At 39.3% G+C, this 13,544-nt stretch overlaps 1 protein-coding gene and 1 non-coding gene across 2 annotated transcripts; one reads left to right on the plus strand and one right to left on the minus strand.

Annotated features, from left to right (window-relative positions):
• Positions 1-1,787: 1,787 nt before the first annotated feature.
• On the minus strand, positions 1,788-1,917 carry LOC126030577 (small nucleolar RNA SNORA31). The gene has a single exon (XR_007503141.1). It is a non-coding gene; the product is annotated as a small nucleolar RNA SNORA31 (small nucleolar RNA).
• A 1,037-nt stretch (positions 1,918-2,954) lies between these two features.
• On the plus strand, positions 2,955-3,908 carry LOC126011440 (olfactory receptor-like protein OLF3). The gene has a single exon (XM_049775215.1). The coding sequence runs from the start codon at positions 2,955-2,957 to the stop codon at positions 3,906-3,908; it is 954 nt and encodes a 317-aa protein (XP_049631172.1).
• The last annotated feature ends 9,636 nt before the right edge of the window (positions 3,909-13,544 follow it).

Consider the following 13,544-nt stretch of genomic DNA (forward strand, 5'->3'; position numbering starts at 1 on the left):
TAAAGGTAAGGTGCCTGCCTTGCCTGCGCTAACCTTGGACGGACCGCGGTTCGATCCCCCGGTGTCCCATATGGTCCCCCAAGCCAGGAGCAACTTCTGAGCACATAGCCAGGAGTAACCCCTGAGCGTTACTGGGTGTGGCCCAAAAAACCAAAAAAAAAAAAAAAAAAAAAAAAAAAAAAGGATACTACTTATATATATATATATATGTATGTAAAAAACTTCAGACAAAAGGGGTTAGGCTCAAAAAAGATATATTTTCATGGACTATTTCAATGACAGTTTCATATCCAGTCATCTGTTGTACATTAAAAAGCCACAGCTACATCTTTACAATTCATAAATTATGGGGTTGAGCAAGTCCTTTCAATGGTACTTCTGTCTCAGCAGAGACATCACAGGACTTTCAGTAGAAGGGCTGTTGAAATATTAGTAGATATTAGGGAGATCATGATTGATACTAAATATTAGTAGACAAAGGGAGATCATGATTGATACTAAAAAGAGAGGTCCAACTTTTGTGGAGTTCAAGCATAAAATGACACAAAATTTGTGTATTAAAATGTATTGCTGGAGCTGGAGAGATAGCAAGGAGGTAAGGAGTTTGCCTTTCATGCAGAAGGTCATCGGTTCGAATCCTGGCGTCCCATATGGTTCCCCGTGCCTGCCAGGAGCAATTTCTGAGCATGAAGCCAAGAGTAACCCCTGAGCACTGCCGGTGTGACCTAAAACCACAAAAAATGTATTGATTAAAGAAGCAATTGACACTTACAAATAGGTAAGCCCAAATTGTAACAAAGATTGAGAAAAACTTAAAAACCACAAAAAAAATGTATTGTCTATTAAAGAAGCAATTGACAACTTACAAATAGGTAAGCCAAATTGTAACAAAGATTGAGAAAACATTTTTCCAGGATAAAGACTAAAAAGGGAGATGTCTTAACTGTGGCTATTATTTAGGTCTTAAAAGTGGAGCAAACATTTCCACAAACCTCCCTTAGTTATGTGACTTCATGACAAAGTAATATTAAAGGAAAACTGCAGCTCCAACAAATTAGACAGAGAAGACTGGCCTGCTTTCTGCTAAGACAGTGAGTTCAGAAACTATCTCTTGACTGTTTTTTTTTTTATCCTAACTCTGCATAGGAATCAACTCTGTTAGATGAAGATGATCTAGAGTAAGATGGAGAGTCAGGTTGTAAATACTTTTTATTTTTCATTTGGTCTTTTGGTTGCTGAAGTTATTTGCATCTCTTTATTTACCAAGAGTACCAAGATAGATTACATAAGTGTAAAATGAAGTCTATTGATTGAGTAATAATTCTGAAACAAAGACTAGCTGTCTTGACTGGTTAAACATAATTAAAAATAACTAAGTGGGAGAGCACACATCTTATTTATTGGAGTTCCTGGGTTTGACTCCTGATACCAAAATACTAGCCAATGTTCTTTTGTTTAGGGCCACACAAGGTGAATCTCAGTGCTTAGTCCTAGATTCAGAGGATTATATAAAGTGCCAGATATTGAATTTAGGTTTGCTGTAATATAATATAAGACAAGTACCTTACCCACTGTACTATCTTTTGACCCCAGCTAACTTTTAATTCTATGTCCTTAAATGAAGGACTTTGACATTAAACTGGAACTTTATATGCTTTGGTAAAATTGGAGGCCCATGTTGGAGAAGAGGGAATATGTTTTTGGCTAGGGATTTTCTGGACCACCCTAGTGGTCTATGATCCTCCAGAGCCACACTTGGAAGTTATTGGAGGTACAATTTTATTTTGGAATGTATTTCCCTATTCAATCTGGCTGCCATAAAGACATACAGAAAGTAATGGAATTTTTTTCCCTTTTATATCATAGTGAAAAAAAACAACTGACAGCCCACTGTTCAAGATTGATCAGTGGATAAAGTAGAATAGTACATTCTTTTTTTGTTTGTTTGTTTTTGTTTTTGGGTCACACCTAGCAGTGCTCAGGGGTTTCTCCTGATTATCTGCTCAGAAATAGCTTCTGGCAGGCACGGGGGACCATATGGGACGCCGGGATTCAAACCAATCACCTTAGGTCCTTGGTCGGCTGCTTGCAAGGCAAACACCACTGTGCTATCTCTCCGGTCCCAGAATAGTACATTCTTAACAGCAGCAAGTTGAAAAGAAAAGAAAATGAACAAAATACAATAACAATTTCCTTCAATTCCCTTGCTTATCCTGTGCCACCAAGAGGTGAAGACCCAGAGGTTATAAAAAAAGACAAAACATCCTCAAAGGACTGCACGCATTCCTAGGCCATCAGTCTTATTATATTGTCTCCAAGTTCATTATGTCTGAATTTGGGAAGCAGGTGGGAACACACTACTGTTGTGTGTGACTCCTAGTATTTTCTATAATATTACTACATGTAATTTTTTACAAGGCACTTTCCCTATAAGTTCCTTCTATTATATATAAATATACACATCTTACCTCATTTATAACAGTTTGTCATTAAGGCAAAAATAACAGATATGATGGATAAAATCAGACTTCAAACCTTCCAGAACATAGTATAAAAAACTTCCTCTTCCAAAAGTTCTTTTCTAATAGATTCAATCATGTATAATAGTGGGCTTATTCAGCATATTTAAGGTATTATTTAATTTTTTTCAGCTATGATTTTTTCCATTGTTTGATGCTAGAACTGCTTTTATCACCTACTATTCTCTTCTTGTCTTAGAATTTATGATAAAGATAAACACAATCTGTACTGCATTATTGTCAACCTTTGGCTGGGTTTTTATGAGATCATTACACATTCTAAGAAATATCCAAGATACATATTTGTGTGATGTAAAGTGCATGTGGCTGAGTTACACCCAGTTGTAACAGTATGTATTTATTATTTTCATAACTATTTCAACAGCTTCTGTTTTTTCTGATTCTCTATGCAAATTAAAATCCTCACATTCATAAATGGGAACCGACAACCAGACTTGGGTGAAAGGCTTTATTCTTCTCGGGCTGTCTAAGGACTGGAACACGCAGCTCTCTCTCTTTATTTTGTTCTTGATCACATACCTGGTGACAGTGCTGGGCAACTTCCTCATTGTTTTTCTGATCAGACTGGACAGCCAGCTCCACACCCCTATGTATTTCTTTCTTACCAATCTTTCCCTCGTTGATGTCTTTTATGCCACAACTGTTGTTCCTCAGATGTTGGTGCATTTTCTTGCAGAACATAAAATAATTCCACGTGTGAGCTGTGAAGCTCAGTTATTTTTCTCCCTGGGTTTGGGTGGGATTGAGTTTGTTTTATTGGCAGTGATGGCTTATGACCGCTACGTAGCTGTGTGTAATCCATTGCGGTACTCGGTCATAATGCATGAAGGACTGTGTATTAGATTGGCCATCATCTCCTGGGTCAGTGGCTCTATCAATTCTCTCCTGCAGACAGCCATCACCTTTCAATTGCCCATGTGCACAAACAGGTTTATTGATCACATATCCTGTGAACTACTAGCTGTGGTCAGGCTGGCCTGTGTGGACACTTCCTCCAATGAGGTTGCAATCATGGTTTCCAGTATCATCCTTCTGATGACACCTTTCTGCCTGGTCATCCTGTCTTATATCAAGATTATCTCTGCCATCTTGAAGATTCGATCCACAGAAGGAAGGAAGAAAGCCTTCCAAACCTGTGCATCTCACCTCACCGTGGTTATCCTCTGTTATGGCATGGCCATTATAACTTACATTCAACCCAGATCTAACCCCTCTGTGCTTCAGGAGAAGTTGATTTCTCTCTTTTATGCCATTCTAACACCCATGCTGAACCCCATAATCTACAGTCTACGGAATAAAGAAGTGAAGGGTGCCTGGCAAAAATTGTTGGGAAAGTTGTCTGGGTTAAGATCTAAACTGGAAAATTGATGAATCAGGAACATCACTTAGAGCAAAGAGCTTTAGCTGTGTGTTCTTCTGGGTGAGATGAAAAAGATACCAACTATGTTTCCTTGACAACCCAGGAGAAACTGATGAGGCTTATACTTGTGATACTGTAGGAGACTGAAGACTGATGTGTGGAATGTGTATTATTTTAAATGTCACAGCAGTTTTTTTTTAAAGGAATTAGGATTGCCTTAATCAAATTTTCTAATCACTCTATCACTTTTTTCCACAGACTGGGAATATTTGAAAGACTTCTTATTTACTGTTTTCATGTGCCATATTGTTCATTATGAACCTATTCATGGATCTTACCCTGAAACATTGATTTAATCACCTAACTTTCTTACAAGGTCATTGTGTTTCCAATGGGAATGGACCTTTTGCATTTTAGACTCATTAAAATAATGTTTGTAAAAGTGCCACATCCTGTTATTGTGTGTCTCTATGTGTGAGAGTTTTGTTGCCAATGCTGATTGAAATGCTTTTGTGCTGAATCTACTGAAATAAAGTTCTTTCTAAGAGCTAGTGGTAGCTCAGAGAAGCAGCTTCCATCGCTCTTATTTAACAGCATGAGAAGAATTTTATTGCTTTTTATAAGGGTAAAGTTTCAATGTTAAAGCTATACAATATTTGAGAAACCAGAAAAAAGCACAGTAGATGAGGCAATTACTTTGTATGAGCCAAACTGGTTTTAATCCCTGGCATAAAACCTCTCTGGTTGCCTGAATCTACCAGGAGTGATCCCTGAATGCAGAACCAGGAGTGAGTTCTAAGCACTGAAGAGTGTGGTCCCCAAAGAAAAGCAAACAAAAACTCATACAATCTTTTTTTAAAATTCATAAAAGCGAGGCAGGGTGAGTGCGCAAGCCACCCGGCCACCTCCCCATGTGGGTGCTGGACCCCGCATTCTGCAGCAGCCCCGTGCCAGACCCCAGGGACCCCTGACCCGACTCCAGGCAGGGTGAGTGTGCCCGCCACCCGGCCACTTCCCCACGTGGGCACCGGACCCCCGCATTCTGCAGCAGCCCTAGGACCCCCATTCCACAGCAGCCCCGGGACACCCTGACCGGACTCCAGGCAGAGTGAGTGAGCCCGCCACCCGGCCACCTCCCCACATGGGCACCCAGAGAACCCTGCGCCTGACCCACTCTGCACTGCTGGGAAGGGCTAGAGCTTATAGATCAGGTGAGCTTTGGTCTACTCCCCGGACCTTGGGGTATCCTAGAGCAGCCTGCCCTTTGAGACACAGAGTGGACCTGGGACTCCCAGGGGCAAAGAGTGAACACCAGGTGGGTTTGGCTGAGGGAATTTCCTCAGCTGAGGCTCGGAGGTGGTGAAGCTCCTGACTCCCAGGGAAAGGAGGGAGGACAGAGAGCTAGGCTCAACAGCGCCCTCCAACATCGTGGCCAGGAGCGGAACTGCACTAGCTGCCAACAAAAGGAAAAAACACACCAGGCCCTACTAGAGAGCATAGGAGGAGCCAAAACTCGGTGAGCTCACCCAATAGACCCCTCTAGAACCACGCAAAGGGAGGGGACCCATTCCAATGCCACAGAGGGCAAAAGCAGGCTGAACTCAGAAGGCACTTCACTCCAAGCCACCCAATAAATGCAAAGAAATATGGGTAAATTAAGGAGAACCCTAACATCTGAAGATATGGAGAGAAACCCTAGCAAGTTTCCAAGTCCACCAAAATGCACAGATTCATTGGAAGGAGACTTAAAAGCAGCCATGAAAAACGAAATGGAAGCCTTGATTAAGGAAATGAAGGAAACGCTAGCCTATGAATATAAGAAATCCATGGAGGAACGAATCAGCCAAATTAAAGAAGAACTGTCAAAGAATATGAGAGATTCCATACAAAGGGAAATAAAGGAGTTAAAAGACAATGTAACATGCCATAGGAGCAGGATCACACAGTTGGAGAAGCACATTGAAGAACTCGAAAGAAAACTGCAAACAAAAAACGACCAAGAAACGAGCAAGGAAATAAAAGGTAATGCACTGGAAGAAAAAGTCCAGTATCTAATGAACAAGGACAAAAGAAATAATCTAAGAATTGTGGGTATACAAGAAAGGGAGAAAATAGAAAAAGGGAAAGAACAAGTAGTCAGGGAAATATTAACAGAAAACTTTCCCACCCTCTGGAAAGAAGACTCAGTGCAAATCCAGGAAGTGAATAGAGTCCCAAATAAAAGAGACCCCAACAAACCAACACCAAGACATATAGTAATCCAAATGGCAAAAAACAAAGAGAAAGATAATCTCCTTAAAGCAGTAAGGGAGAAAAAATCTCAAAAACAAAGGAAGGGACATAAGAATCTAACCAGATCTCCCATTTGAAATAATTAAAGCAAGAAGACAGTGGAATGATGCATTTAAACTCCTGAATGAAAGAAACTTCCAACCTAGGGTCCAATATCCAGCAAAGCTTTCATTCATATGGGAGGGCAGAATAAAAACATTCTCAAATAAAACGAGCTTGCATTATTTGCGCAAAGAAAACTACTCCTAAACGATCTACTCAGAGACGAATTACACAATCCAAACCCCAGATTTTAACAACAACCACCCTACACAATACAACTGCACAACAGTCCTCTCTTTCAATAATCTCCCTAAATGTTAACGGACTAAACTCTCCCATTAAGAGACACATAGTAAAGAACTGGATTAGAAAACATAAACCAGACTTCTGCTGCCTGCAAGAAACACACCTACAACTACAGGACAAGCACAGGCTCAGAATAAAAGGATGGAAATTAACTACTCAGGCTGATAGAAAACAAAAAAGAGCAGGGACAGCAATTTTTATTCTGACCAAATTCATTCAACCTCAAAAAAGTGATCAGGGACAAAGAGGGACATGACTTACTGATCAAGGGAACATTAGATCAAGAAGTACTAACCCTGGTCAATATTTATGCACCTAATGTAGAGCCAGCAAAATATGTGAGGAAACTGCTTGAAAACGTGGAGAAAAACATGAAAGGAAATGTGATAATTTTAGGGGATCTCAATACTCCACTATCATCACTGGACAGATCCACCAAACAGAAAATAGCAAAGAAATAAGAGCCCTAAGTGAAAAATTAGAAGATCTAGGGCTAATAGACTTACATAGGACCCTCCATTCCCAGAAAACAGAATACACATTCTTCTCAAGCCCACATGGAACCTTCTCCAGAGTAGATCATGTCCTAAAATACAAATCTAACCTATATAAGATCATAAATGTAAGGATCATTAGAAGCACCCTATCAGATCACTATGCAACAGAGGTCAAAATTGACTTCAAGAAGAAGCAATGGAGAAAAACTAATACCTGGAGATTAAAAAACGTGCTTCTCAATAACAGCTGGATCAAAGAACAACTCAAGGAAGAAATAAAAAGATTCGTTGAGACAAATGATAATGAAGAGACAACCTGTCAAAATCTGTGGGACACAGCAAAAGCAGTAATTAGGGGGAAACTCATAGAAATACAGCCTATGTCAAGAAACAGGAAAATGACAAAACTAATAGTTTAAAGGATCACCTCAAGGAATTGGAACAACAGCAGCAAAGAAATCCAACAACAACCAGAAGGCAAGAAATAATAAAAACCAGATCAGAAATAAACAACATAGAAAGTAAGAAAACAATACAAAAAAATCAATGAGACCAGGAGTTGGTTTTTTGAAAAAATAAACAAAATAGACAAATCACTGGAAAAACTCATCAAAAAAGAGGGAAAACACCCAAATCAGTAGGATTACAAATGAAAGGGGAGAGATTACAACAAAACCCCAATAAATACAGCATATCATGAGATCATATTATGAACAACTATACTCAGTTAGGCTAGAGAACCCAGTAAAAATCGACAGATTCCTGGAAAAATACCATCGTCCGAGACTGGATAAGGAAGACCTAGAAAGCCTAAACAGACCAATCACTTCAGAGGAAATTAAAGACAAAATTAAGAAACTCCCTAAGAACAAAAGGCCAGGTCCAGATGGATTTACAGGAGAATTCTATTGAACATTTCGAGAAGACTTACTACCACTTTTCCACAGGCTCTTCCAAACCATCGAAGAAACAGGAATCCTTCCCAACTCCTTTTATGAGGCTAATATCACACTCATTCCCAAAGATGGCAAAGACACCACCAAGAAAGAAAACTACAGACCAATCTCATTAATGAATATAGATGCAAAGATTCTAAACAAAATTTTAGCAAACCAAATCCAGCACTTTATCAAAAAGATCATACATCATGACCAAGTGGGTTTCATCCCAGGTATGCAAGGTAAGTTCAACATATGCAAATCAATCAACAGTATACATAACATCAACAACAAGAAAGACAAAAACCACATGATCATATCAGTCGATGCAGAGAAGGCGTTTGACAAAATCAAACACCCTTTCATGTTGAAAACACTCAGGAAAATAGGGCTAGAGGGAACCTTCCTCAAGATAGTTACAGCTATCTATGAAAAGCTCACAGCCAACATTATCCTTAATGGCAGAAAACTAGAAGCATTTCCACTAAACTCAGGCACTAGACAAGGCTGACTACTCTCTACACTCTTATTCAATACAATCCTAGCAATAGCAATCTGACAAGAGACGGGAATCAAAGGAATCCGAATTGGGAAAGAGGAACTCAAACTATCTCTTTTTGCAGATGATATGATGATATACATCAAAAACTCTAAAGAGTCCACAGTAAAACTCCTAGAAACAATTAACTAATACAGCAAAGTGGCTGGCTACAAAGTCAGTACACAAAAGACAATAGTGTTTCTCTACACAAATAATGAAGTTGAGGAGAGAGAGATCAAAAATACAACTCCATTTAATATAGTATCAAAAAATATAAGGTACCTAGGAATCAACCTTACAAGGGAAGTGAAGGACCTATACCAGGGAAACTTCAAAACACTCCAGAAAGAAATTGAAGAGGATCTAAGGAAAGGGAAGAACATCTCAAGCTCGTGGGTAGGTAGAATCAACATAGTCAAAATGACTATCCTACCAAAACTACTATATACATTCAATGCGATCCCAATCCAAATTCAGACATCATCTTTAAAGAATTACAATCAATCATAACATTCATCTGGAACCACAAAAAAACCAGGATAGTCAAACACATACTGAAAAACAAGAAGCTGAGTGGCATCTCGATACCTAAACTGAGGCTATACTATAAAGCCATAGTGATCAAAACAGCATGGTACCTGTACAAGGACAGAGCCTCAGACCAGTGGGTTAGAACAGAATTTCTAGGCATAAACCCCCATATATACAGTCAACTAATATTTGACAAAAGAGCCAAGAACTTGAAATGGAACAAAGAAAGTCTTTTTAACAAATGGTGTTGGTACAACTGGAAACCACATTTAAGAAATTCAAAATTGATCCATACCTCACTTCTTATACAAAAAATCAACGCAAAATGGATCAAAGACCTCAAAATCAGACCCGAATCTATAAAATTTATAGAGAATAAAATAGGTAGAACACTTGAAGACCTATATATCAAAATGGTCTTCGAGGATGGAGTACCAATGGCAAAAACTTTAGGATCAAACATAAACAAATGGGACTACATCAAACTAAAAAGATTCTGCATGGCAAAAGAAACCTTACATAATACAAGAAGAAAGTTAACTGACTGGGAAAAAATATTTTCATTCAACATATCAGATAAAGTGCTGATATCCAGAATATACAAAACACTCAGAAAGCTGAGCCCCCCAAAACCAAATAAAGTCATAAAAAATGAGAAGACAAAATGAATAGACACTTCTAAGAGGAAGACCAAAAGATGGCCAACAAATACATGAAAACATGCTCACCACTCATCATCAGAGAAATCCAAATCAAAACAACAATGAGGTACCACCTTACACCAGTGAGAATGGCTCACATCAAAAATAATGGGAACAGCCTCTGTTGGTGGGGATGTGGTATGAAAGGAACTCTCATCCACTGCTGGTGGGAATGCCCCCTAGACCAACCACTATGGAGAACAGTCTGGAGAGTGCTCAAGGAACTCAGAATTGAGCTGCCATTTGACCCAGCAATTGCTCTCCTAGGTCTCTATCCCCAAGTTGGAAGGACATTCATCCCAAAGTATGTGTGCACCCACTATTTATCACAGCACTCATATAATAGCCAAGTCTTGGAACCAACCTCGATGTCCAACAACAGATGAGTGGATCATTAAGATGTGGTATCTATACACAATGAATAACTATATGGCAGTCAGAAATGATACAATCATGGATTTTGCAGCAACTTGATGGACCTAGAACATATTATGTTAAACGAAGTAAGTCAGAAGATAAAAGATAAACACAGAATAATAGCACTATTCTGCAGCACCTAGAACATACACCTTATATACAACTAATACTCAACAATCAAATAACAGGGTTTAACAGGGTAGAAACTATAAACACTGTAACAATCTCAACATACACCAGGGAGCAGTGCCCAAAACACATAAAAGAAGAACAACACAAACCCTTGACTTCACATTATACCAAAAAGAAACCTACAACTGCAGAAACAGCAGCATAGAGAGAACAGGTATGTAATCAGCCTTCTACTACAAAGGCCCATAATAATCCTTTAGGGATCTTATACAGGTTTACAGGTAAAGAATATCATGGGAAATCACTGACTCCAACGGAAACATCTCATAACAATATGTTTTAATGCTTTAATCTTACTATATTTAAAATAACTTCTCAGCTTTTCTGTCTACAGGTGTTCTTGGATACAAAGGGTGGACAAACTAAGATGGCATCTCGGGGCCCAGTCACATGAGATACCATACCCAGCTTGCATTACGAGAATGTCCTGAGAAAACTCTTTAACATACACTTTATCTCTAGGTTATACCTTCTTTTAGGACTTGAAGCATGTGACCAGCCAGAACACCGAAGCAGCAACTGTGGCCTACAGACTTATTCTATAGGCCCTATTAATCGAACACATTCAAGCAAACTAGCTAACCCTTGCCCTTTTCTCCTCTCTCTCACTACTTTCTTTTTTTTTCTTTTTCTTCTTTCTTTCTTCTCTTTTTCTTTTTAATGTATTTTCTCTTCTCTTCTTTCCTGCCCCTTACATATACTTTCCCCTTTCCTTCTTTTGGAAATCCGACTATCCCTTCACCCCTCAACCCCATCCAGATTTCCCACTTTATTAAAACTCTTCACCCTCAGATCTTAGTCTATTAGGCATCAAGACTGACCTTCTACCCCAACGAAACAGTACCCAGTACCCAAGTGAAGGGACACCAAGTTAAACCTCCACCTTGTCCCCGGCAAGAAAAGGCAACCAACTCCCCTGCTGACTCATGCTGCATGGCCCTCCTTACCAATTCTTCCTAACGTGGACTGTTACTTGAAACCGGACTTAGCTCTAAAAGTATCCCAAAGCAAGAACTCTTCCCAAGACCTCCTGCTGCAAAGCTTTTGCCAATCTCAAGAAGGTCAGAGTGTGTGATGAAAAGGTGCCTGGGAACCCACACACCACAAGAAAATCTCAAAAGACAATGGGGAAACCTATAGTTCCATCATAAGTATAGGACCTGTATTGCACTACCTCTTTACCTGCTTTTCCCCAAATGTAAAATAGTCCTTTGCATCATATTGTTCCTTATATATATATATATATATATATATATATATATATATATATATATATATATATATATGAATGGATGGATGGATGGATGTGTGAGCACATATATTTTTATTTCTATTTTTCTCTTTTTTGGGTGTGTGGCCTGTTTTAGTTTTTTTCTTTTTCCACCCCAAATGCACCGGCATATAATGTAGCACCATTTCCCCCTGCAAAGATACACTAAAAATGGGGGAAATCTTACATATAAAAACGAGCTCTTATCTGCTAGGGTTAAGAACTCATACTTGTTTACAATACAGGGACATCTCCCACCTTGAAAATATGTCACGCGGACCCAACTTAGACCCCAGGTGATTAGACACCATCTGTCCAGCCTTGAACCTTGGATCGCAGACATAGAAACAACACAGTTCTTCACGACAGCTACAGGAAACAAATCCCATTCGGGACATCCTCAATACTGCTCGGACACCAACAAGTGCCAGCTCTAATATGATATCCTGACAATAAGAAAAATGGGAACAACTTGACCTAAGAGCAGGTTATCCTACCCCTCCAGCTGACGATAAGACAAAATCAGAAGACTTGTCACCCATTGGTCAGTCCAAAAGCCAAGATCACGATTTACAGATGACTGGCTGATAGAACCATGACCGGACTGTATGTATCCTGTGACCAATAAAAAAAACCCTAGTCTAGGGTTTGAGCTACAACGTGCACAACAACCATAATCTCCAGTTCCAAAAATCCGTTTGAGACAGTCGCAACGGAATGGGTCTTCTGGAAACACAACGAAAGACGCTATCATAGGCTCCATCCTAACACCAGTGCAAAGACCAAGACCACCAAACACAGAAGATGGATTAAAATGACACTGAGGGAACAGAACTTCTAGAACCACAAAGAAAGGCTTCATCATAAATTCCACCCCTTGACCTGTGCAGATACTAAGATCTCTAGATACAGAGATATATCACCCAGGATGAAGCAGAAGTCTTACAAACACCACAAAAGCACCAAGGGGAGAGTAAATGAACCTGAACAGAGTCTATAGTTAATCCCATGACAATATACTCCAAGGGTGGAGAAACCCTGTACCTCTTAGGCCAAGGGAATTTCTTTTCGAATGACTCCAATATTTACTGTGCCTGTGCAGGAGGGGAAAAAAAAGCCCAAAATAATTTTTTATACCTATCTAGATTTTGTCGATTTCTTCTTTTTGGTATGGTTATTGAAGTTGTTGTCTCCATTTATATTTATTTATTTATTTTCTTCTTTTCTTTTTCTTTAGGTGCTCTGCCATGTTATTTATCTCAAGACCATGGCTTTTATGTGGTGCTTATCTTTATTGTTGGAGTGCTCACTGGATATTTTATTTGACACTTCTTTTTGTACTGTTGAGGTGTTTCACCTTTTTTCCCCCTTCATCTCTCAAACCGATGATGAGAGCCTCTAGAAGGACTCCGCCCATTTTTGGCATATTTGATTTTTACCCCAGTTTATCACTTTTCTCTTCTTCAAACAAAACCACATAACTGGAACTATCTAGTACCGCCTCCCAGTTAGAGGATGAAACAAGGGAGGTACCAAGACCAAAACAGGTGTAGGACCATTAAGTAGTAAAGTAGGCTCAGAGGGGACCACATATTCTAGCAGCCCCAGGGGGGAGGGAGGAGGATATGGGAGGTAGGATGGGAATGGAGGTGTAGGGAGGATAATTCGGTGATGGGAATCCCCTGATATTATGTTAATATGTACCTAAAATATTATTGTCAACAATGTAAGCCACTATGATTAAAATAAAAATTATATTAAAAATAATTAGAAATAAAATGTGTTAAGGAAAAAATTCCTAAAAGCATTTTTGGGGGTCACAATAGGTGGTGTTCAAAGGTTATTACTGGCTCTGCACTCAAAAATTGCTCCTGGCACAGAGGACCATATGGGATGCTGGTTATTGAACCCAGGTTT

The sequence above is a fragment of the Suncus etruscus genome, chromosome 1 (assembly GCF_024139225.1).
Source record: "Suncus etruscus isolate mSunEtr1 chromosome 1, mSunEtr1.pri.cur, whole genome shotgun sequence".
Taxonomy (NCBI): domain Eukaryota; kingdom Metazoa; phylum Chordata; class Mammalia; order Eulipotyphla; family Soricidae; genus Suncus; species Suncus etruscus.